General features: G+C 39.3%; 1 protein-coding gene across 6 annotated transcripts in view; it reads left to right on the forward strand.

Moving 5' to 3' along the window:
- Nucleotides 1-22,414, forward strand: part of LOC121514859 (MAM domain-containing glycosylphosphatidylinositol anchor protein 1) — a 412,064-nt gene that overhangs the window by 251,524 nt on the left and 138,126 nt on the right. For all 6 annotated transcript variants that reach the window (XR_005992331.1, XR_005992332.1, XR_005992333.1 and 3 more), the window contains exons 12-15: nucleotides 17,057-17,237; nucleotides 17,331-17,354; nucleotides 21,051-21,203; nucleotides 21,401-21,562. Coding sequence is in view for 3 of the 6 variants with exons in the window: in XM_041795251.1 (XP_041651185.1) it covers nucleotides 17,057-17,237; nucleotides 17,331-17,354; nucleotides 21,051-21,203; nucleotides 21,401-21,562 (520 nt within the window). In the remaining 3 variants the exon portion in view is untranslated. The remainder of the gene's footprint in view (nucleotides 1-17,056; nucleotides 17,238-17,330; nucleotides 17,355-21,050; nucleotides 21,204-21,400; nucleotides 21,563-22,414) is intronic.

The raw sequence follows: 22,414 nt of genomic DNA on the forward strand, positions 1-22,414 counted from the left end.
GTGCATACAGGTGTTATATAAACGTGTACACATCTATAGGCTACATGAACACATACACATACCAGCATACACATATACATACATCTTTGTACCCACATGCAAACTACAGCTCAAGAAAATATTAAGAGACCTCTGTGTTTGTGCTGGTTCTCCTTTTGAAGTTTTTTGGTTGAATTAAGTATTTTTTTTATTTTGTTTTCAACTAAGATGGGAAATTATCTTTCATCTCAGATCAAAACAACTCAGAGGCAGCTTAGAACAACATGCAAACCACAGTTTGAGGGCACTAAAGAGTAAAATAAATGCCATGTCTACTTTTACATAATTTGAATGTGATTTGAGTCTTAGGGCACCTTCACACCTAACCAGTTTGGTTCAGTTAAAATGACTCTAGTGTATATAGGTTCATTTGTGCTGCTGTGAAAGCTGTCGGTCCAACCCTGGTGCATATAATATGCACCAGAGTAAATTACCACAATTATGCAGACGATACACAACTGTACATTTCACTATCCTCAGACGATCCCAATCCCATTCCACCAATGTTTAAATGAAATACACATGTGGATGTCTGACTTTTTTTTTTGCAATTTAACAACGGGGCTTAATCTGTGTGGCTAATGTGTGATGGGTGTGTTGTACTTATTTGACATTCTGCCTTATTTTTTTGTTCCGTACCTCCGTTTTTGTTTTTAACTTGCCTATGATTGTGAAGCACATTATGTTGCCTTGTGTATGAAATGTGCGATCGAAACAAAGTTTGACTTGACTTGACCGTAGCTTGTAGAAAATGTGTCACAGACCTAACGGAGCTTCAGAAAGAATCACTTCCACTGATCAAGCTGCTGTGTTTGATAAATGTTGTAAATGTAATGGACATGTTAACCACACAAAGACTTATGCTGAGTATCACTACCTGATTTATTAAAGGTGAATTTATTGATGGATTTTTGAAGAAACTATGAGTTATGAGTTCAGCTTGTTTGTGGATCTGTCCTGCAACATTATCATATTGGTTAACCCTTAGAGGTCCTCTGGCTATTTCGCCATGTTGTTTTTTCTTTTGACAAAATTAACCACTCAGAAATTGTATACCATACCATACTTTACTGTATTAGATATAGGGCCTCCAAATAAAAAATGTTAAAACAATATATTTTCATTTTGAAAAAGAAGCTACAACATGCTGTAAATATGAAAAAAAACAAAACAAAACAAAAAAAAAAACACTGGCCGTCCTGTACAGAATGGTCCACTGTCCCCTATATGTAACATAGATTTTTATATCAAATTAAAATGATCCTACTTCCTGTTTTACTTGGCCTATTGACATCAAACAAAAACTGAAAGAAAGCTTTAAGAGTAGTGAACACTAACATTTTTTTTAGCTGAACACTGAGGTATCTGACTGAATTCAGATAAAACACATCAATGCTGGTGTTAGAATCCTACCATCAGCAGTTTTCTACTTTATAAAACTTTATATAAAAGGTAGAATGTTACGGCCTCTAACTGGCTTTACCATTCAGAGAACACTCCATCCTCTCCTGCACCTGCACTGCCTTGGCTCTGAGGCTTTCATAGTGTGGTGAATGTGCAGGTCACAACTTGTCCACAAGAGCGTTTTGGAGTTGTTGGATTGTGTATTTGATGAGTTTGATGAGGGAAAGCCGGAATACCGTCTGCTTACATTGAGTTGGCACAGCAGGTCCGAACTCTGCAGCGGCGATCTAAAAATAGCTTGCACCGACAACTGAAGGTGACAAACCTATTACTAAGACTATAGGAATTATGGCAATGGACGAATTTGCCAAAATGTTGAAGTATCCCTTCAAGGTATGAACAGGGAGATATCCCGTACAAATCTTCACACAACACAGTCATGCACACATCTATTCTCTTGAAAATGAAAAACTTATTTTGGTTGTATCCTTCTGGCACTGCTTTGTTTTGATTTCTACCCCCACCAGGCCCCTGCTAACAGCTCTGGAGTCCTCTGACTGGGCCCCTGATTTAAAGTTGGGAACCTGAGGCCGCCATTTTGTTTTGTTTCACCCATCTATTCATAGATTATAGGCCTTTAGTCAGAGAACAGGAAGGATATTAGTGAATTATAAACGACTGGTTAGGGGGATGGTGTGTGCCTGATTGTAAGTTTGTGAGTGTGAGACTTTGAAACAGAAGGAATGCAGGGTCTGCCAGCTTGCTTTTGCGCGGCTGAATAGCTGATTCCCCTCCTACTTTAAGGCTTGGCAGCTTCCCTCATTAAGTAGGACTCTACAGGGAGACAGACAATGAGCACTGGCCTTCCTTAGATGCACTTTTGATTGCATGTTTCTGCTCTCTAAAAAGACTTGCTCTCCTTTTGCCCTCTGTCCTTTCACAAATATTCCTCAAACAGCCTCTCTGATGCTTTTCTCTGCTTTGGCTGTTTCTCAGTCTCTTATTTCTCTCACTCTGCCTTAGTTTTTCTAGCTCTGATGAACTCTGTTTAAGTGCACGCTTAATGGCATTTAATGCTGGCTGAACTGTGGCAGCTGAAACACGGCTGATAAATAGTGGCTGCGAGTTATTATGCTGACACTGTTAAAATAATAAGTAAGCATTAAGTGGCAGTTTAGGACTTCTTAAATGTTCTTAAAGTCTAATTTAATTTCAAGCGTTTTACCTGCATGTTTTTATGAGTGCATTTGAGAGTGATGAAATTGAGAGCGAGAAAAAAAAAAAAGTGAGGCAGAGGGGGAGAGCGAGCACGGAAGTGAACGAAAGGGTGCGAAGAGGAGGAATAAGATGTAAATGAAAGAAAAACAGCAAATCTCTCCGGCCCTCTCGACTATTAAATAGAGTATGAGAACATTCAAATGTAATACCATCTCAATTTCACAACCCATCTATTTCTGCAACACTTTCTCCAGCTCATCCTCTTAACGCCTTGACACACTATCTTTTTAGCACATACAGACTGATGGAGGGGGTCTCGAGGGAGACATGCAGACATAGAATAAAAGCCTCAGATTAGTTCATAAAGAGCAGTGGAAGTCTGATCTTCTGCCCTCCACACTCAGAACAAGTTTCTTAATTTGCTCTAACATTCGACAGAAGTTTCCTACAAGGCTTTCAATGCTTTTGTATTTTCCTGTGCCATCCCTTTGCTTATGTCTGTGTGGCGTCTATGCTTTGCTCCATGACTCATTGCCAGGCTGTGAAAATCCCTGTTAACACTTCTTAATTTAGTTTCATTCTCCCTGCAGGGGTTTTCCCCGTGTAGAAATTAGCAGAGCTGACAGGCCCTTCTTGTTTCATCAAGCTGTCCTTACACCCATTTTCCTCACATCACAACCTCCACCCCTACAGCTCCCTAAATGAGCGCTTTGATTTGTGAGAGATAATTAGTACGTGATAATTTCACCTCAGTATAACATCAGAGAATGATTAAGTAAGCCGTTTTGTGTCTCTTTAAGGCGTTTTGTTTAATTTAGTCAGACTTGCAGCTACTTCAGGTTGTCTGCAGGGCTCTTCTCTCATGTATGTGCCTTTAAAGAAGTATCATGTTAATATCGAGCATACTGCAAAAATTAACATCTCATCAAGGGTATCCAAACAAGACACAGAAATGCACTTGTACCACATTACTATGTGAATGTGGCTTTTATTAAGTGCAATGATATAATACTGAACAGAAGCCCTGGTTTGAAAAGTACTTAGCTAAATGTGTCAAATTCATGAGAAAATTTTTGCATTAACAATCAATTGCACATTAAGAAAGAGTGTTGTGTTTGAATTAGATGGAATTCAAAACTTCACATCATAAAAACATAAAAAGTAGGCCAGTGAAGGTGCTTTGAGATTAAGAATTACCCAGGGGTCTCTGGTACCCACTACAGCAGGCAAAAGGCCAGATTTTCCTTGACAGTTTGGGTCTGATTAACAAATTATCATCAATTTTTGATTTCTTTGAAATTTGCATAATTTCAACCCTTTAGCACTGAGACCACCTATACTGCAGCCAGCCACAAGGGGGCAATTGAGATATTTTTGCCACATTTTTCTGGATGTGCTGTGAAGCCCATCGCTAGGATTGAGGTTAACATGCTGTGTTTTGATTGGTGGAAAATCTGCATAAGGAACAGCTCTTTGGTGTTCATATGCAGGGATATTGCACTGTAAAAGACCCTGATGTGGAAAGTTGGTGCAGATGTAGAGGGTGGATGCAGCTTTAATCAAGAATAGCTGATTCATATGTTAACCATGAATCATAATGGCAGATGGATTTTTGTGAAACATATCAAACATGGAGTCATTCCTGGTAAAACTGTTCCAATCTCAGTTGTTTTTGGGGCTGTGGGGATTAAAAAAGATAACTGAAATACCACAACTATGCCTGCATACAGCATAGAACTGTCTGTAACAGCACAGAAATGAAAAAGTCTTTTGAGCGAGAGGCGAAACATCTTCAAGAATCTCAATCAAGCCCGGTTTCCCCATTGACGAAGATTTAGACACGACTGTATTAAATGTCCACTAAGGGGCACTGTTATGCCTGAACATAACTGAGGTGTAACAAGGAAAATAGCTGGCCTTTTTAACAGAACTCTTTGCAGACTCAGTCCGTTATTTTCAGAAGCACATTGTCTGATGCATTTATTTTTCTATTCACTTGGCAAGACGGTCTTGTAGGAAGAAAAAAGACAATAAAGATGGCTTTTTCATTTCTTAAAAAAATAAAAATAAAAAAAGAAGAAGACACTGGGTCAATCCATCCTGACTGAGCCCTTCATATTACATTGTCTGCACAAGTTTGTGGGTCACAGCACTGTGCCATGTTGTAGAGAGAATGCATCATTTCAGTTCAATCTCTTACTTATGAGGCTGTGGGTACAAATTTAAGCCTTCATCTATGATGTCTCATGGTTGGTATCCATATACAGGGGCATAGCTAGGGATTTAGGGCCCCTAGAAAGAATATTACACCGGGCCTCCTTTAACTGGCTTATCAAGCAACAAATGTCTTATTTTTACTGCATTTTAATGTAGTTTTGAACCATAATTTCCCCATTTATAATCATTATATTTTATTAAATTTACTTGCATTATTTTGCAGTGCCAGACCACACCATTGGACATTTTTAAGGGAGGAGCAGGTGCCCCCAGTATTGTATTTTACTCTTTTTCAGTGATACTCAATGTGTGGCTCTTGAGTCACATGTTGCTCTTTTATGTCTTAATTTGAAAATTTATTCCCCAGAAAACTTTAAAAAAAGGAAACTTTGACCTCAGAAATTACCCATTGCAAGTCACATAATTCAGTTTGTTTCCCACACTTACACACTTAACTTTAATTGTCAACTTTTAAATTTGTCTGTATATTTTCATTGCCCTTATTTGTGTTTTTTGCCACTTTTAATCATTTTTTTACTGCTTAAGCCCACTTGTGTCCCTTCTTTTTGTCCAGTTTTTGACTCCTTTATCCTGCTTTTTACTATTTGCAATTTTTTCCCATTTTTGCCACTTTTCACCTGTTTAAGCTGCCTTTTGCCATTAAATGCCACTTTATTCACAAGCATATGGCATTCTTTGCTGTTTTTTTGCCCATTCTCCCACCTTTGGCTGCCTTTTGCCCATTTTAGTCACTTTCCACTCATTTTTGTCATGTTTTTACCCATTTCTGACCATTTTTGCCAACTGTGACACATTTTATGTCTCTTCTCACCCACATTTTGCCACTTTCGATCCTTTTTTGCCACTTTTTCTCCCCCATGTTTGTCACTTTTTGCCTAGTATTTGGCTTTTTCTGATGATTTTGCCCTTTTCACCCTTTTTGCTGCTTTTTTGAACATTATGCCCCCTTTAACTCTTTCTTATTGCTACTTCAAGCCATTTTGCCACTTTTCACCACTAAGATTGTGGCTCTTGCAAAGGTGTTTTTCAACAATTTGGCTTTTTGATTTAGCAGGGTTGAGTAACGCTGCTCTATTTGATACAAATTTCAGTCTGTTGACCAATTCATTTAGTCACTTTTGATTCAATAATGACACTAAATGATAAGAAAAGTAAATAAAATCACACTTTTGATTGTGGGCTTGTCCATAATCCATATACATTGATAAAGCATAGGGTTGATGGTAAAGTTCAGTGTCAGAGAGAGTGCAATTGGAAGCCTCTGTAGTTTCCTGTCAGTGACCCATTTCAATAACTTGGATAGATGCCAAAAAAATGCAAAAAGCCAAATTTGTTCAGAAAAAAACAGATGGATGAAAGTCTCTGAGTCAGCGTGCAACCATGATTAACACAACAAAAAGTTGTGTTTCTTGCTTAGCATGCAGGAAGTTTGGATGAAAACAATAATGTGTAAAGGTCTTAAGCCTGGATGTTAACAGCACCTGATGAACGTATGACTAATTATAAATTTGGCACCTGAGAACTTAAATATGGACATTCAAGTTGTGAGTGTGCATTACACACATTAAATTCCACCTAATTTCATTATTTCTATTCATGATTTCATCAAAAAGCAAAGTTCTGATGTGTATGAATAGTAGGAAGAAGAACACTAAACTTTGGGTAGCTCCAACTTTCCAAGACTGCCAGTTTACTAGCTGCTTCGCTAACTTGCTAATGATGAACCAACTTAGTGTGTATCTGGGGTGTGTTTGTGCAACTCTGCTTCAAACAAAATTTCACTTCTTTTTCTGTTTTTGCTATCCTTCTCTCTACTTTTACGGCTCTCAAGCCCCAGGATAACCACAAACTTTGTGGAGTGTTTGCGTCTTTCTCGCCAGACTTGGCAAATCTGCATTAAGTACCTTTGACTTTTTGCACTGATACCACATATAGAATTTGCCTTGCCTTCTGCCTCTGCTTAAATTCAGTTGTGTAAGAAGCCCTACAGCATTTATTCATGTGAACCAGATATATTAACCAAACATTTACCCACCAGAATGTGGTAAGTAAAAACACAACCACTGACTCCGATTAGAGAATACATCTATTTGTACTCCTTTTGATCCCCACTGTTCTCCCTCTTGAAACTTCTCTCCTCCCTGCTCTCAGTCTTTCCACCTCATCTGTGCATCGACCACCTCTCTGCCTGCAGCCATGCACCCATGGAGGTTGTGTTTCAATGAGGATGTGCAACCAGCAGCTGACCTGGCGTTAGATCTCAGTTACACCCAGCCTCTGTCTGCACCCAGACACAGTCACACAAACACATATTCCCATTATCATATATATGAGAAATTAAAAATATTCATGATGAATTAGAGTTGTGCATTAAATCAAATGTATGAATAATTTATGTACATTACTAACCCTTCAGATACACTCATATATTCACACAGCAGACCAAAAAGAGAGCAGAGGATGGACTCACACAGACAGAGCGCAAACATGCACAGTGATGACTTTTTTCCCATGAGCCCGCGCTGTATCAGTGAACCGCTGGGTCAGTCATGAAAGGACCCATTAACAGAGGATAACAGACAAATTAACCCCTCGCTCAGAAGTGTTTGAAGAGGCTGAATCCTCTCACGCTGTCAAACTAAATTTTCTCTCTTACACACGTTGCTGTGTTTGTATTTCTTTCTCGCTCTCGCCCTCTTTCACACCTTCTCTTTCTTGTTGTAGCTTTGTTGGCAGTCTGATGATGTCATGGCTGAAAACACTGTCGAGATGGAAATCCTGAAAGAAGAAACACAGACGCACATACTGATGCCCATATCAGTCAATGAAAAAACTTGTTGGTTTTCCTGTCTAAATATGTCTGTCGCTCTCTGCTGTCACTCTAACTGTCTCTTCTGTCGTAACATCAGTGCTTCTGCTGACAGAGAGTTGGATGGCCAGGGTGAACATGCAGTCACAGTGTTTTCCACACAAGGGATGGGCAACTGGCAGTCAGTCAGTGTGGCCTGCGATTTAGTTGCAAATATCAGTAAATTTTCAAAATAAAGAAAACCAACAAAGTCTTCCACATAATTGTACCCACCCACCTGTGACTGAAAATAAATGTTTTTATCTTTACTTAAAAAAAGGATCTACGAACATTTCCCATGAGAGTCAGCTGGAGTCAAATTGGTGATAAGGACATTTTTGTGTACTGACTGACTTTTGTCCTACACCTGATAAGTTTTTCTTGTTTGGATTTTTCCTCTTCTTATTCATTAATTTAAGGGCAAGTGCAAAAACTGAGTAGTTTAAGGTGAGGGATATCCTTGCTGTTAAATATGCAAATGTGTGTTAGGCACCAGTTGCTCAGTTGGTAGGGCAGGGGCCTATATACAGAGGCTGGGACCCTCAATGCACTGGTTGCAGGATTGATTCCTGGTCCCTGGGTTGTTTGGTGAATGTCTTCCCCCACCCTCTCTCCCCTGTGTGTCCCATCTGTCTTTAGCAAAAGTGCAAAATATAATCTTTCAAAATATTCCAATGTGTCAGTAGGACTTTTCACATTCCTCAAAAATCAGCATATCAAGGACTCAAGGTGCACTATACACACTTATTACATAACTTTTGAGACAGATGTGACATAATAACCCCCCTTGAACTAGAAACAGGCTACTTTAAAACAGCTTCAGCTATGGAAATTCTGCAGGGCTGCAAGAGTGCACATCTTGAAAAGACAGAAAAGAGGACACAAGACAAGAGACTAGGTCAAAAAGTGGTGCAAATCAAAATCCAAATGAAGGCAAAGAAATGTCATCATTATCAGCAAACTATTTACCTATATAATGGCATTGGCAAAGATCCCAAGTTTAACTTTTTAGTCACCAATATTTTAGTGGTAAGGTGTGCAAATCTTATTCCTCCTCCAATCTAAAGTAGGCCTGACAAAAAAAAAGTTGAACAACCACAGCTCTACATGCTGTATATCTTTATCACCTTTCACTGTCTTACACAGACACATTATACACATAAACACACACCATGTCCCTTGACCTAGCGATTGAGGCAGACAGAAACAGAGGCAAAGTCAGGGAGCGGTGAAAATCACTGAATTCTTCTCAGTCGCACTTCAGCACTTCATTGATCCAGCGTGCATTTCCTGGTGCGGATGTGTGCGCACGCTTGCTTTTCATCCGGTTGGTGTTTCCGACTCCCACACACTGTAAAAAGGATCTGAACAAGCGTGTGAGCATGTGTTTGTGTCCACTCATGAAGAAAGCACATTCCCTTCACTTCTAAAGCGGTGATTCCTTCATTATTAACTCATCCCACCCTGCTAACACACACTCCATGCATATTACATGAGCGGAGCTTTGCTTTGCTGCTATATTTCACATAATTATGCATATGCTGGATGAGCAGTGTGTAAATGTTTGTAGGGATGAATGTGAGCATAAGTGGGTGTTAAAAGGGCACAATAAATTTTACTGTTACTCCTTATACTTAAAATATTCTCTCTGTGATAATGCATGAATGTGTGATGTTTCTTATCATACATCGGGGGAATTAGCAAAGAAAACCTCTTACTATGCAGATAGACTGTAGCCTACAGTTTTTAGATGCTAATGAGACACAGCTAGACCGAAGACACACTTCTAATTTAAACAAACACGTAAACAAAACAAATAAATGAACAAGAGAGAAATAAACAAAAACATATGATAGAGAAGTTTAACCTTTTTTCACTCCTTTTTTACATCTTCATAAGTTGTCTCACAACCCCTCAGATAAATTTGGACCCTTTAGAGAAAGAATTCCGGTATAAAAAATCCTGGCAAGCCCCAACAGACTACCTCCCTCCAAATCCCACATTGTCCATCTTCGCATGACATCACGGTTTTGCTCTGACTGACGTCATGTGTTCTTGTCCACTGGATCTGTTTGTGAAGCTGAGAGCTCTACAGATCAGCTCACCTCAGAGCAGATGAATCACAAATCATAAATCTAGACAGTAATTAATAGAGACAGAAACATGTTACTTTGCATGCTCATAGTTGATTTGCTGATCTTTTCCTCCCTGTTTCATTAAATGGGAAACAGACTTGAGCTTGTGTAGCACTCTTCTAGTCTAGGTTGATACCTTAAGCTGATTTAACTCCCACAGTGTAATTTTAACTCCATTTTATGTTGAATAACCATCATTGTTGGAGCTATTTTACAGAGTTGATCCCTCCAACTCTTCAGAGAGTCAGCTGACCTTAGCTCCGCCCACTGTCATTTCAAATCAAAGGCATGTAGGCAGAGTTTTCTCATGATGCCCATGGGCAGAGTGTTTATATGTTGTCACATGCATTTAGATGTGTTTGGATGTTGTTTCTTGTACAGTGAATCTCTGCTGGGATTCCTTTACTTAGATTTCTGGCGGATTGTTGATTTTATGTTAAACTCGTTTGCACCACAAGTGAAGTTAGTTACTTCTCGCCTGTGCAGCTTTAAGAAACATTTTGACTGCCAGTTGTTCCTTATGAGTGAGCGAATCCTGCAAATAAATGTAATTTGTTTATATTTGAGTACAGACACTTCAGTTTGCTCCAGTAACTTCATGTGTAAGGGACAATGTCAAGTGTCATTCACTAATACTGTAAATGCATTAGCACCTACAGTGTGAAGGGATAAAATAATGTTGTGTTAATATTTGGTTTACTTTATTAGTTAGTGATAAATCTAACACTGTGGGGGTTGAATTGAAACTGGAGATTTTGCTGTGTGGAGTTGGTTTGTTTTAACAGAGGAGTAAATTATCAACACTACTGAGAGTAATTTTTACAGTCTTTAGAGTTTCTTAACCTGTAGTGTTAAGTTTTAGTTAATTTAACTCTACAATTCTAAAACTAAGGAAAAAAAAATAACCAAACACACTTAGAAACAGTTTAAATTTAACTCCTTGAGTGCCACTTTAACACTGCTGAATTTAATGTGTATGTAAATTGGCTATCAGTATTATTAATTCCCATTTATATGCATCCATACACATTTACGTGCCACTGGTGCAGCAGTGGCAGCAGTTTTCAATTACGTGTCTTGTCCAAGGGCGCACTGACGTGTGACTGCAATAGCTTCTAATTGAGAGGTGGTTGACTCTACTTACTGACTGGCAACACAACATTAAAGTTTGTTCCTGGTGATCCATTTTGGAATTGATCAGCTTTGTGCATTTGCATGTGTGTTTTCCTGTTTGAGTTGATGTGCTCTGTGCAGATTAATGCGTGCTGGAAGCAAGTCCACTGAAAGTAGACTGGATGAGATCTTTATCACACCAGTTTTAACTTTGTCATAAATGCACCAAGACTTTTGGGAACAATGCAATGTAAAAACTTGAATCTTATTAAGTGTAACATCATGTACAAGCAGAGCTATTTCTTGTAATGAGTAAAACCGGCCAATGCAGCAAGCAAATATTAAGTTTTATAGAAATTACACCTCAGTTAGTACAATGCTTCAAAGTTTAGGAAATTTAACATGTAAATGTTGCCTCCTCCACTGGCAGTTTTTGCAAAGAGTATCAGTACTCTAGCCACGAAAACTTCAACAAGACCCATGGCTGTTTGGGAAATTGAAACTCCTGACCTTTACCTCATGTGACAGTCTATTAACCAAAAGGTCGCTCGATGCCTTTTGTGTTTAAAGAGGCAGTGTCCTGTTTATAACATCCTCCTCCAAATCCTTTGTTTAGGCTCATGTTTATGAATATTTTCCAATGACAGTAATTCAGTTGCTGTTGTGACAGATACTGGAAAAACTGTAGATAACTCCAGCTGCAGAAATCTGGTGTGCAAAGGTTAATGATCTCTAATTTTTGTGTTCAAGGATGCTTCATCAAATACAAAAATTCTGTGAGAAGAGTCTGCTGTAATGAACCAGATGGAAAGATTATAAGGATTAATTGATATATAAACCAGAGGGGAGAAAACTTACTTGCCAGGAGGAGTTTTTGGTTTGTATTGTGATTTAAAAAAGGAGTGTATAATCAGTGAAAAAGATACCTGTTATTGAGCCAGTGTGTTCCATGATGGGTGAGACAGTAAAAAGTTGTAGGAGCTGTGAAGAAAACAGCCAGACTGTCACAGAAGAGGATTTAACAGCCCTTAGTGGCATATCGGGCCTGTGAGAAGGGAAGGATTTGATTTCCAGCATGTTGCAGAGCAGAAAGTTGCAGGGATTGGACTGTGGCTGCCATGTGAGACACACAGTAATTGGAGTTGTACTAAATTCACTGCAGCATGAGCTGGAGTCACCATAGTCCTGTCTATAGAAATGCCCAACTTGGTTAGCTGAGTTTGACTCTGCAGTGATGAGAAGTCATCCAATGGGAACAGCACGTCTCAATATGAGCGTGGGATGACAGGGGGAATCTCAGTTTTCCCTGTGGTTATGTCAGAGTGTATGCCACTAAAGCTGTTATAAAGAGAAGCTCTGGGATGCAACAGTGTCTCTGTGACATCTATAACTGTGGCTATCTTATCTGTATGTAAACTTTTTCACTCTTTAACCACAGAAATGGGACTAATAATTTGCTATGATAACCCTGTTGTTGCTGTTTCATAGGAAATATCATTGTCTGGCACACTTTAAAAGGTTAATTGTTCAAATTCAAAAGGTTTTAAGTGCACTAAATCAATCGTGGATCACACATTGTCTGTAGATCTGATAAATTATTAAAAATTCAGGGCACAGAATATGTGAACAAACTTGATATATTCCTGTGTAAGTGGCTCGTACTGGAGACATTTACCATGCACACACACCAACATCAGCGCACACACACTTTGGCTGCATGCATTATGTGATAATGGCATGCTGTGGGTGTACTAAGGTGTTATGGTGGAGTGGCTGACCTAATGCATTAGATTGAGCTCACTGTCAGGTCTTTAAGTAGCTGGGATCACAGGCAGATACACAGCTAATGGATCCTTCTCTCCGTGGGTGGAAAAACACGGCAACAGTTCTATTAAAAGTGGTGCTAACGAAAAAAACAGCCCCAGTACAAGACAACAATTTGACTGGATTAACACTTTTCCTTCCAGTACTTTACTGCCAATGCAACTTATTTACAAAAGCACAGAGTTTCACATTTATATACAATTCATTATCACATAGAAAAGAGAGGAAAAAAGAGTAATTGTTTGTATATTAGTGCAGACCGTATTGTGGAAGAGAGGGGCAATGATGGATTGTAAAATCACTGAGTGGACTGGTGTTTGTGAGAGCAAACCTGAGTGTATGAAACCATCTCTGTACTCAAAGTAACTCAAATTGTAATGGCCTTTAGTGGGAGGAAAATTGATCAAATTTGTTTCAATAGCTGCTCTGTTTCAAATAAAATATAAGCTAATGAATTATGACCCTCCAAAAGACATTGCCTGCCCGCTAAACCTGCCATATCCACCCAGTGAGGAGGAGCATCCCTAGACAGGTGCTAAATCACAGCCTGTGGCTGCAATAGCGGCCAACTTGGTTGCCACGTTTTATTTGTCAGAGGCTCTCGAGGCTCCGCTACCTCCAAGTCCTCCATCTGTGGTCTATGATCCTTCCTTAGATCAAGAGATGGCTGATTTGTTCTCCCAGCAATGTAAGAACCACACAGCAATGCTCTGCATTTACCCGGCATTGGCTGAAGATGTTTATTTGAGGCCCCTCAGCATGTTGGCTGATATTCCTCTGCCAAGTAACATAAAGGCAGACATAGAGTACGCTAGGGAGAACATGTTACCGGACCTTAAGGTCTTCCAGCACCCGTCTCTGGATGACCAACTGTCTGAATTCATGTGCCAGTATCTCCTTCAGAAGGCTCAGAGGATTCTTTTAACTCCAAGTCCTTTGCCCAGAGAACTGGACATGGACAACAACAAGGACGGCGCCCACTGGGGACTAAACAAGATCAGGTCCTGGTCTGTGGATGCAAAGTTGGATTTGCTACACCAGTATCTCAGCAAAAAGCCATGGGAGATCCCTCTTCCACCAAGTCATCCTCCATCACCTTATCAAGATGATCACCAATGCCTGTATCCTGCTTTACATGAAGTAGATACTGGGCTGATGCCACTCAATGTGCTGACAGACGTTCCTCTGCCTGAGAGCGCAGCTGATGGCGAAAAGAAATATGCCAAAGCAACAAACATAGGCTTTCCTAGGGAGACAGGGTCTACAAGTCTGAAGAGAAAAAAGTGTCAGAAAGTGTCTTCGGAAGATGCAAGGCCAATGAAGCGTTAGAAGCAGGAGGAAGCACTTCCACCAAAGAGGAGATTGTCCTCTTCATCATTCATTAAAAAGGATGATGAGAAAAAGTGTCTGAACGAGACATGGGTCCCTATTCATGGTGATGCCTCCAGACAAGATCCATCACGTCCAAATGTACTTCCAGTGAAGTCGGTGAATCATCCAAGAGAAGCCTTTGGCAACAGTTTATCTAGTTTATTTTAAAATCTGAATGATAGCAGGCCCCCTTGGAGAAATTAAAAGTAATTTCTCTATCAGGCCTCACAATAAAAGATACTGTCAATAAAAATGGAAAAAGTTCATCTTTAGTCTTGTTGACAAAATAATTTTTGAGGTTCATAATGACACTATCTAGATGAATCGACATGATGTTTTTCCATAAAACTTAGGACATGGAACAGCGACAGGTTGAACATCTAAAGGGGGAAAACATACATGACTATTGTACTCACATAAAAATACAGTTAGTCTTGTTTAAATTTACTTCAGTGAATGTGACAGCATTGGTCTATAAATCTTTTCAAGCAAAAGCAAAAAGTATTTAATTTAAAGTCTACTTTAGTACTGAGTAGCTACTCAGGTGTAAAATATGATCTTTCTTTCTCGGTGTGAACAATGAGAGAATAGAACTACCAGGTTTTTTAGGTAAATTCAAACCTCTATAATAAAGTAAAATACACAGTAAAATTGAAAATGTTCATTAATCTCATAGAGAACACTTAAAAAGTGGCTTTATTGGTCTGCACAACATATAGTTAAACTACACTTTTGGAAGTGTTAGATATTTTACAGTTTGACATAGCTGCAGTAACTCTTAAAAATCTGTGACAAGGTGGGTCTCCTCTGGAAGAACAAAGCAGAGTCAGCATCATAGTAAGGTGATGCAAACTGATGAAGAACATGATCTATGTGTCCTTTAGGATCACCTACAGTCACAGGCAAGAACTCTAACTCAGTGGATAAGTTCATGCAAAAGTATCTCACATTAAAAACAACAATCAACCAGAAATAGGACCAAAAAAAAAAAAAAAAAGGGATCGCTGTACAACAGGCAATATCCAAACACATCTTAACACTCTGTTCAAGGGCATGATGGGGGAACTCCACCCACACATTGTCCCTGATTTGAACTAGCAATGAGCGGAGCTTAGATCAGTTGACTTTATACAGAGTTCAATTAAGACTGGTGGATCAGCACTGTCAAATAACCCCAACATGAAGACCATTTCCCTCAGAATGGAGTCAAAGCTACACTTTGGGAGTTAAGATCAACTCAGGTAGCAACACTCTAATTTTTGCTTGTGTTTAACAGCTGTTTATGAGTGACACATCACAGTCATTTGAGATGGCTACCCTGACAGACTCGGAGACATCAGAGTTGGTGAGATTGACTTAAATTCTGACCTCCATTTGGCAGCAAGACACAATCGACTTCAGAATGCAATACTAATGGTGGCACCTCTAGTTTTATCTATAATTTCAACAGGCGATCTATAAAGATCATGAATATTGAATTGCAGGGTGAAAAACTTATTTATGTCATTTTAGTTGAATCAACCTGTTACTCTGTTGTAAAATTCATTAAAATCACATATATTTTACTATATAAACCATTTATTTGTCCACATAATTCCATCAGAAAACCTGAAAAAAATCCCGAATATTCAATGTCTAAATGAATTTAAGCAGAAATAAGAGTGATAGTAAAAAAATGGATATAAAGTATAATAAGACTGTCAGAATATTTTCAGTGTGACTAAAAATCCCTCCTATTTCACTGATTACTGATTGAAAATGTATAATAAATGTTAAATTTTAACCACTGGGTCACACTTTGTTTTTTCACAAACCTGTGGCAACATCTAACTACACTACAGAATACAATTATACTATTAGCCTATATATGATAAGTTACAGTATTATCAAGAAAATACCTTTTGTATGGCTTGCCTAAATATTTATTCATACGGAATATCAGTATTTCATTTTAGCATATCACAAGCAACAAACAACTCCTGTATTGCTTGAAATAAGCAAAAGTATGTAGCTTCCAATGCAGCAGGGTACATTTTAAAAGTTGCATTCAGTGCAACCTGGCTGTTCGGACTGCAGTTGATTCCAAAAGATCAGACATGTATTTGATTCTGTACCACATATGACAGTGTCCTGAATCTGGTATAAAAAATGTCAGATTCAATGTGACTCGGTTCGAAAATAATCAAATACTTTGGGGCACGAGGCGAACACAGGCATGGAGGACCTCCACATCCATCGTTCTCCCCTCTTTAAATTCTTACTTAACAAAGAAAGAGCTACAAGTAAACACAAAGTTTGCATATTTATTTCAATAAAAATGACAATTTACTTAGATAAAAAAGAACATTTGTTCTATTTTGGATGGGTTTTTTTTCGTGCTGGTCATGTTACTACCCAAAACACTTAGAAGGTTTCCAATATTGCTCAGCCAAAACAGGCCGCAGGATGACCTGGGTGTGCTTTTTTTGTTCCTAAGAGTTTACCAGACACAGAGAGTATGAACTTTCTTAAATACACCCGCCCTAGTCAGACGTGACAAACAGAAACCCAGCACACAATATGTTATGTCGGGCCCATAGTAGTCCAGGGCCCCAGGTGATCACCTACTGTACATTTCCCTAATGATAAAATCTGCCTCTAATCAGATATGAGTTGCATATGAGCAAAAAACTCTGGTTTTGCTCACTTACCAAGTCCAACCAAGCTGATTAAGAAAGCTTTTCCTCTGGTTAGCATGTGTATTAAACCTTTGGCCTCTACCTTATCCATCCCTTACTATCTTAGCTGTTATCACAAGCTTGTCCAAACATCTGACAACAACTCTTCACATGTATCTTCTCTGCCCATGTGTGTTTGTTTAATCTAGAACAAGCAGAATCTCCTGTCCAAGCAGATAGACCTGAAAGGAAAGGAGCCAGAGAAAGGTGTTCTGCTGTCCTACACCATATCTGACCTGAGGATCCCTCTGTCCTACGAGGTCCGCCTGGCTCCCATTACCACCTACAGCACTGGGGATTACATCAGTCGGATTATTCAGTACTCAGAACGTACGACTCACAGAAACATTTGATCTAAGGTTTATTCTTTCATATCCCCTTTTGCACTTCATATATCTGATTGTCAATGTTATTTTCTTTCAGCCTACACCTATCCCAGACCTTCAGGTAAGAGTCCTTCTACACCTTCCTACTTTTCAGAGCTGACCATGTTGTTGTGACCTGATTGATGACCAGGTGCTGAGGTTAGAGAGGGTTGTTGAATCTGCTCAAAGCACTGTCAGCCTGAGTTTGTCAAGGCAATGCTAGCCATTTCCCAGGCTGGGGATTTATTAAACCTGTTGTTTAGAAAAAGAAGAGCAGAATGTGAAAAAGAACTGATGGCTGGAAGCAGAGCTGTGGCATTTTAAATGTCATCTTAGAGGTTAATGTTGAGGGTGAAATATTCTAATCTCTCTTAAATTTCTCTTAAATCTCTGTAAATTTGCGCTTCTCTTTTTGTCTCCCCCTCTCAGTCCCAATAACTTCTGCCTCTTATCCTCTCTTGTGCCATCCCTCTCTCTTCCTCACTCAATTGCACATCTTGTCTGTTTTCTTCATTAAGAGATACACAGCATTTTTCTGGCAGGAGTGGCAGTTGGCTCCGGCAGGGTGAGGCAATTAAAACAACAGCAGATTGGAACAGACTGCGAGAACAACAGTGCAAATTGAAAGGAGTGCGTGTAGCGGAGCAGGGTGTGAATAGTAATAGATTAGCTCCCTGAAACAAAGAAGCCACACACTCACACACTCACATAAGCTATCCTCATGGGGAGTGTGAGCCATATGCATCTGCAGCGGACTGTGCGAGTGTCCAGGAAGCCTTCACTGAATCTGTCAGCTTTGATAGCTTTCGATAGCTCTTGTTGTGCTTGCTTGACTCTGTTTTCATTAGTTTGGTGAGTGTCTTATAATAACAACACTCTTCAGATAGGCTAATGAAAGGGACTACGCCACACAGAGAGAACCGTCTGTGTGGTTTGACAAGAAGAGTCAGCAACAAGGAAAATCACAACTCCCTCATAGAGATCATACTCAAAATGTTTGTCATATAGCTTGTTGACCCTGATGTCTGTGGCAGTTATCAATCCATAAAGAAGACATGAAAAAATGACAATATAAATCATCTTGATGTGTTAATTTCACATGTATTACCTTATTCCTCCATTCATGTCTGTCACATGCAAGTCAACGTTATGAAACAGTTTATGAAGAAAGTTGTATTTACTCTGTATTTTGGTGTTGGTCTGTTTTTATACTTGATTTTTCTTATTTTGCAAGTATTAATAGCTGTTTCATACTATTTGCTGCCTACACTGCAAGGAAAGCGATGGGAAACAAAATTTTGTTTCCTTCTGTGTACGCCAATACTCAGTTAAATGCCAATAAAGTAAATCTTGAATCTTGTACAAAGTATTAAAAAAATAAAACTGTGTGAGACATTTCAGTTTTGTACATGGAGTGCCTGTTTTACCAACTGAGATAAACTCCCACCCCAGAAAGTCTCACTGGGTAAGTGTCAGAAAAAATGTAATACAGCAAGCTACAAATTCAGACTTTGTTTAACTTTGCCACAGCAAAGATTCCCTTTCAGTGAACAGTCAGAAAAGACTAGTAACATATGTAGAGGGCATGATCAGCAAAAGGGAAGTAAATCCCGATAACTAACAATTTATTAAGACACTGTCCTAACTAGATTAATAAATTTACCCCAAGTAGTTAATGGACCTTCGAAACATCTCAATTTTGAATTCTTAAAAACAGCCTTATTATTCAGAAAGTATTCAGACACCCTTCACTTGTTCAGTTGTGTTATGTTGCAGCCTGATGCTACAGCAGATTAATTCATTTTTATTCTTACTGATCTATACTCAATACCCCATAAAATAAAATAAAACAAATGAAATATCCATTGACATGACAATTCAGACATTTTACAATGACACTTAGAATTTAGCTCAGGTACATCCCATTTCTCTTTGCTGAGATGTTTCTACACCTAATTGGAGTCCACCAATGGGACAATGGGTAAAAAACACAGTTTGCAAAAATATCCATGTTAAACTAAGAGGCTTCCCTCTGGCCACTGTGCCACAAGCCCACCTCAATGGAGGGCTGCAGTGATGGTTGTCCTTCTGGAACTTTGTCCCATCTCCACACAGGATCTCTGGAGCTCAATGAGTGCGACCATCGGGTTCTTGGTCACCTCTCATATGAAAGCCCTTCTCTAATTGGTCAGTTTATCCATCTCTTGGAAGAGTCCTGTTTGTGTCAAACGTGTTGCGTTTGACACAAAGTGTGTGTTGTGTTTGTGTTGTGTCTTGGGAACCTTCAGTACAGCGGATGTTTTTGTAGTCTTCCCCAGATCTTTGCCTTGTAACAATCATGTCTCTGAGCTCTGCAGGCAAATCCTTTTTGTTTTTGCTCTGATATGCCTTGACAGCTGTGAGACCTTCTCCCGAGAGGCTTTAGCTTGTCCAAAACACATGGACCCAAGTCAAGTTGTTGGAACATCTCAACAAGGATAAAGAAAAAAAACCTGGGCTAAAATTCACATGTTTTGTGAAGGGTAATATTTCAGGGCTTTTTTAAATATATTTTCAAAATGTTCTTAAAATTTGATTTCCCTTTGTCAAGATGGAGTACTGAGTGTACATTAAACACAATAAAAATGTTTTTTTTTTTTTAACATAAAATAAAACAGGGAAGGGGTCTGAATACTTCTGAATGCACTGTACTGTATATAGAGAGTAAACTAGAGTTCAGTAGGTTGATTGTTTTTCCTCAGAAAGCTCTGAGTTACATCTGTTCCCAAAATACCTCATGATTTTATGCATTATTATGTCAGAAATCAGAAACATCTATGTTAAATGTTAAAGATATTTCTGTAGCCATATGTGGGCTTAGCCATCTTCAGGTGGCTGCATTGATTACGTGGAAACTCAGCATTTGCTGCTGCCTGCTGACTGTGACAGCTGCATAGATAATTGGACTAAAAGATACATCTGCTGATTATAAGTTTTCTCTGAAACAGAGGAATGAAATTAAGGCACGTTTTGTGTGCAAAAAGATTTTTTTTAATCATTGGTTCTCAGCTGGTGGGTTGGCACCAGCTATTTTCAGTGGATATGTGGAAAAAATCTGTTAGGCACTTTAAACATATATGATTTATTCTGAGTCATAGTTCTTTTGTATGTTTTGAGGCATCTGAGTTCCAAACTGCACTATTTCTCATGAAAGAAATCTGACTGATTGAAAAATATTAGATATTGTGTCCCAGTATCTCATTCAGAAGTTGGTTGTGGGTCCTGAGGCTTGTCCACTTGTGAACCACTGCTTTGGTTAAAAGTAAAATTACATAGAAAGTATGAAGAAATCAGAAAATTATTCACTTCTTAGGACAGCTTTTTCAACCCTGTAGATGTTGTAGGTAGACGCTACCTCAGAAATGGTGATTTGTCTGCTTCCGGTAATTTGTCAAATGCAGTGATACTCTTATTACTTTGATGAAGCCTTACTCAGTAATACAGTGGTTCCCTGTAACATTTCTGCATGTGGGAGTCATACAATAGAGTTAGAATAATATCTTCTCTTGTGCTCCATTATATACCCTACCTCCTACATTCTGTCTGTCACTTTGTCAGTAATTGCCTGCCTGTCTTATACTAGGTAGTGCATATTTCAGACCTTGTTATACAGCCACAGCACTACCATTAAGCCTTAGTAAAAAAACAACAGTGCATTTTCCTATCATCTCTTTTCAGTGTCAAGCTGCCTGAAATGTCTAATCTGCTCTGCTCTCTTGCTTTTCTCCTCACATCTTAGATCATGTGTGTGGTTTTGAGGATGAGCGGATCTGCGGTTTCACTCAAGACCGTAGTGATGTCTTCGACTGGACGAGGCAGAATCACCTGACGCAGAATCCCAAGCGATCTGCCAACACTGGCCCTGAGTATGACCGCAGTGGAACCAAGGAGGGTGAGTAAACTGGAGAATCATTACTTATTCATGTGCCGGGTCAGCTCTGTGTGTTTATGCTGTAAAAGTGCAGCTACAGGCTTTATATTGCACTGAGTAAAAGCTTAAGAAACAGAAGAGTGGTGAGAAAATATCTCCATTTTATCTATGTTAGTTTGCATCCTTGGCAGGCGATTGAAAAGTGTTGTTGTTTTCAGGGTACTACATGTACATTGAAGCATCACGGCCGCGTGTTCAGGGAGACAAGGCTCGTCTGCTTTCTCCTCTCTACAATGTGACTTCAGTCAGGGGCCCGAAAGGTTCCGGCAGGGTCCCATACTGTGTCTCCTTCTACTACCACATGAAGGGGAAGCATATCGGTGAGTGTTTCAGTGCAGAATAATGCATGACACTATTAGAACTCATATCAGAGCAGATATCCATATCACTCCTCCTCTGCCAGAAGCTGAACTCTGTACTTGACCCTTGCATGTAGAGCTTGTCAGATACACCATCATAGGGTGTGTTAGTGAGTGCAAGTGGGTCAGAGTACTACCAAAGTTCCCTTGTTTCTATTTGCCTGCACCTCTGTGTGGGTATGAGCGTGTGTTTAAGGGTGGCTGAAGGGGGCAGTGGGTGTGTGATTTATGGCAGTGGCAAAATACAATCAGTCATTTGGGGGAGCTGTTCATCATAATATACTCTGTCACGTAACTAGAATGCATACATCTTGTAACCTGCTGTGTACACCTGCACAAACACACTCTTTAATGCACACTCACACTAGTGCCGATTCATACACCGGCATGGTTTCCAGCTAAATAACATACAGTAAAAGTTGCAAATACATGAAAGCACACCCACATAAATTCGCGGACACACTCACACACAATGTTGATTTATGTGTCCATAGCTCCAGCATGCAGGCTTCAGTAGCATTTGTTACATTCTGACCTGGTCTGTTTCCTCAGGATGTTATAGTGTGCAGAAGGGCACACTGCTAGTGTGTTTGTCTTTGTGTTGAATCTAGATATTTAGAAGTTAAAACAACATGATAATGTAGGGTCCAAAGCCCATTTCTTACAGGTACTGCACTCATTAAAATCTGTAAACATTGTCCAAGAGGGGTGCACGTGTAAACATGAACTTCTGTTGAAGCTTACCTTAGCTTTGTGTGCCGTTTTCCTGCCAGCCCTTGAGTCAAAAAACAGTCAGCACAAAGTTCAGGTGAG

Source organism: Cheilinus undulatus, linkage group 1, assembly GCF_018320785.1.
Source record: "Cheilinus undulatus linkage group 1, ASM1832078v1, whole genome shotgun sequence".
Lineage (NCBI taxonomy): Eukaryota > Metazoa > Chordata > Actinopteri > Labriformes > Labridae > Cheilinus > Cheilinus undulatus.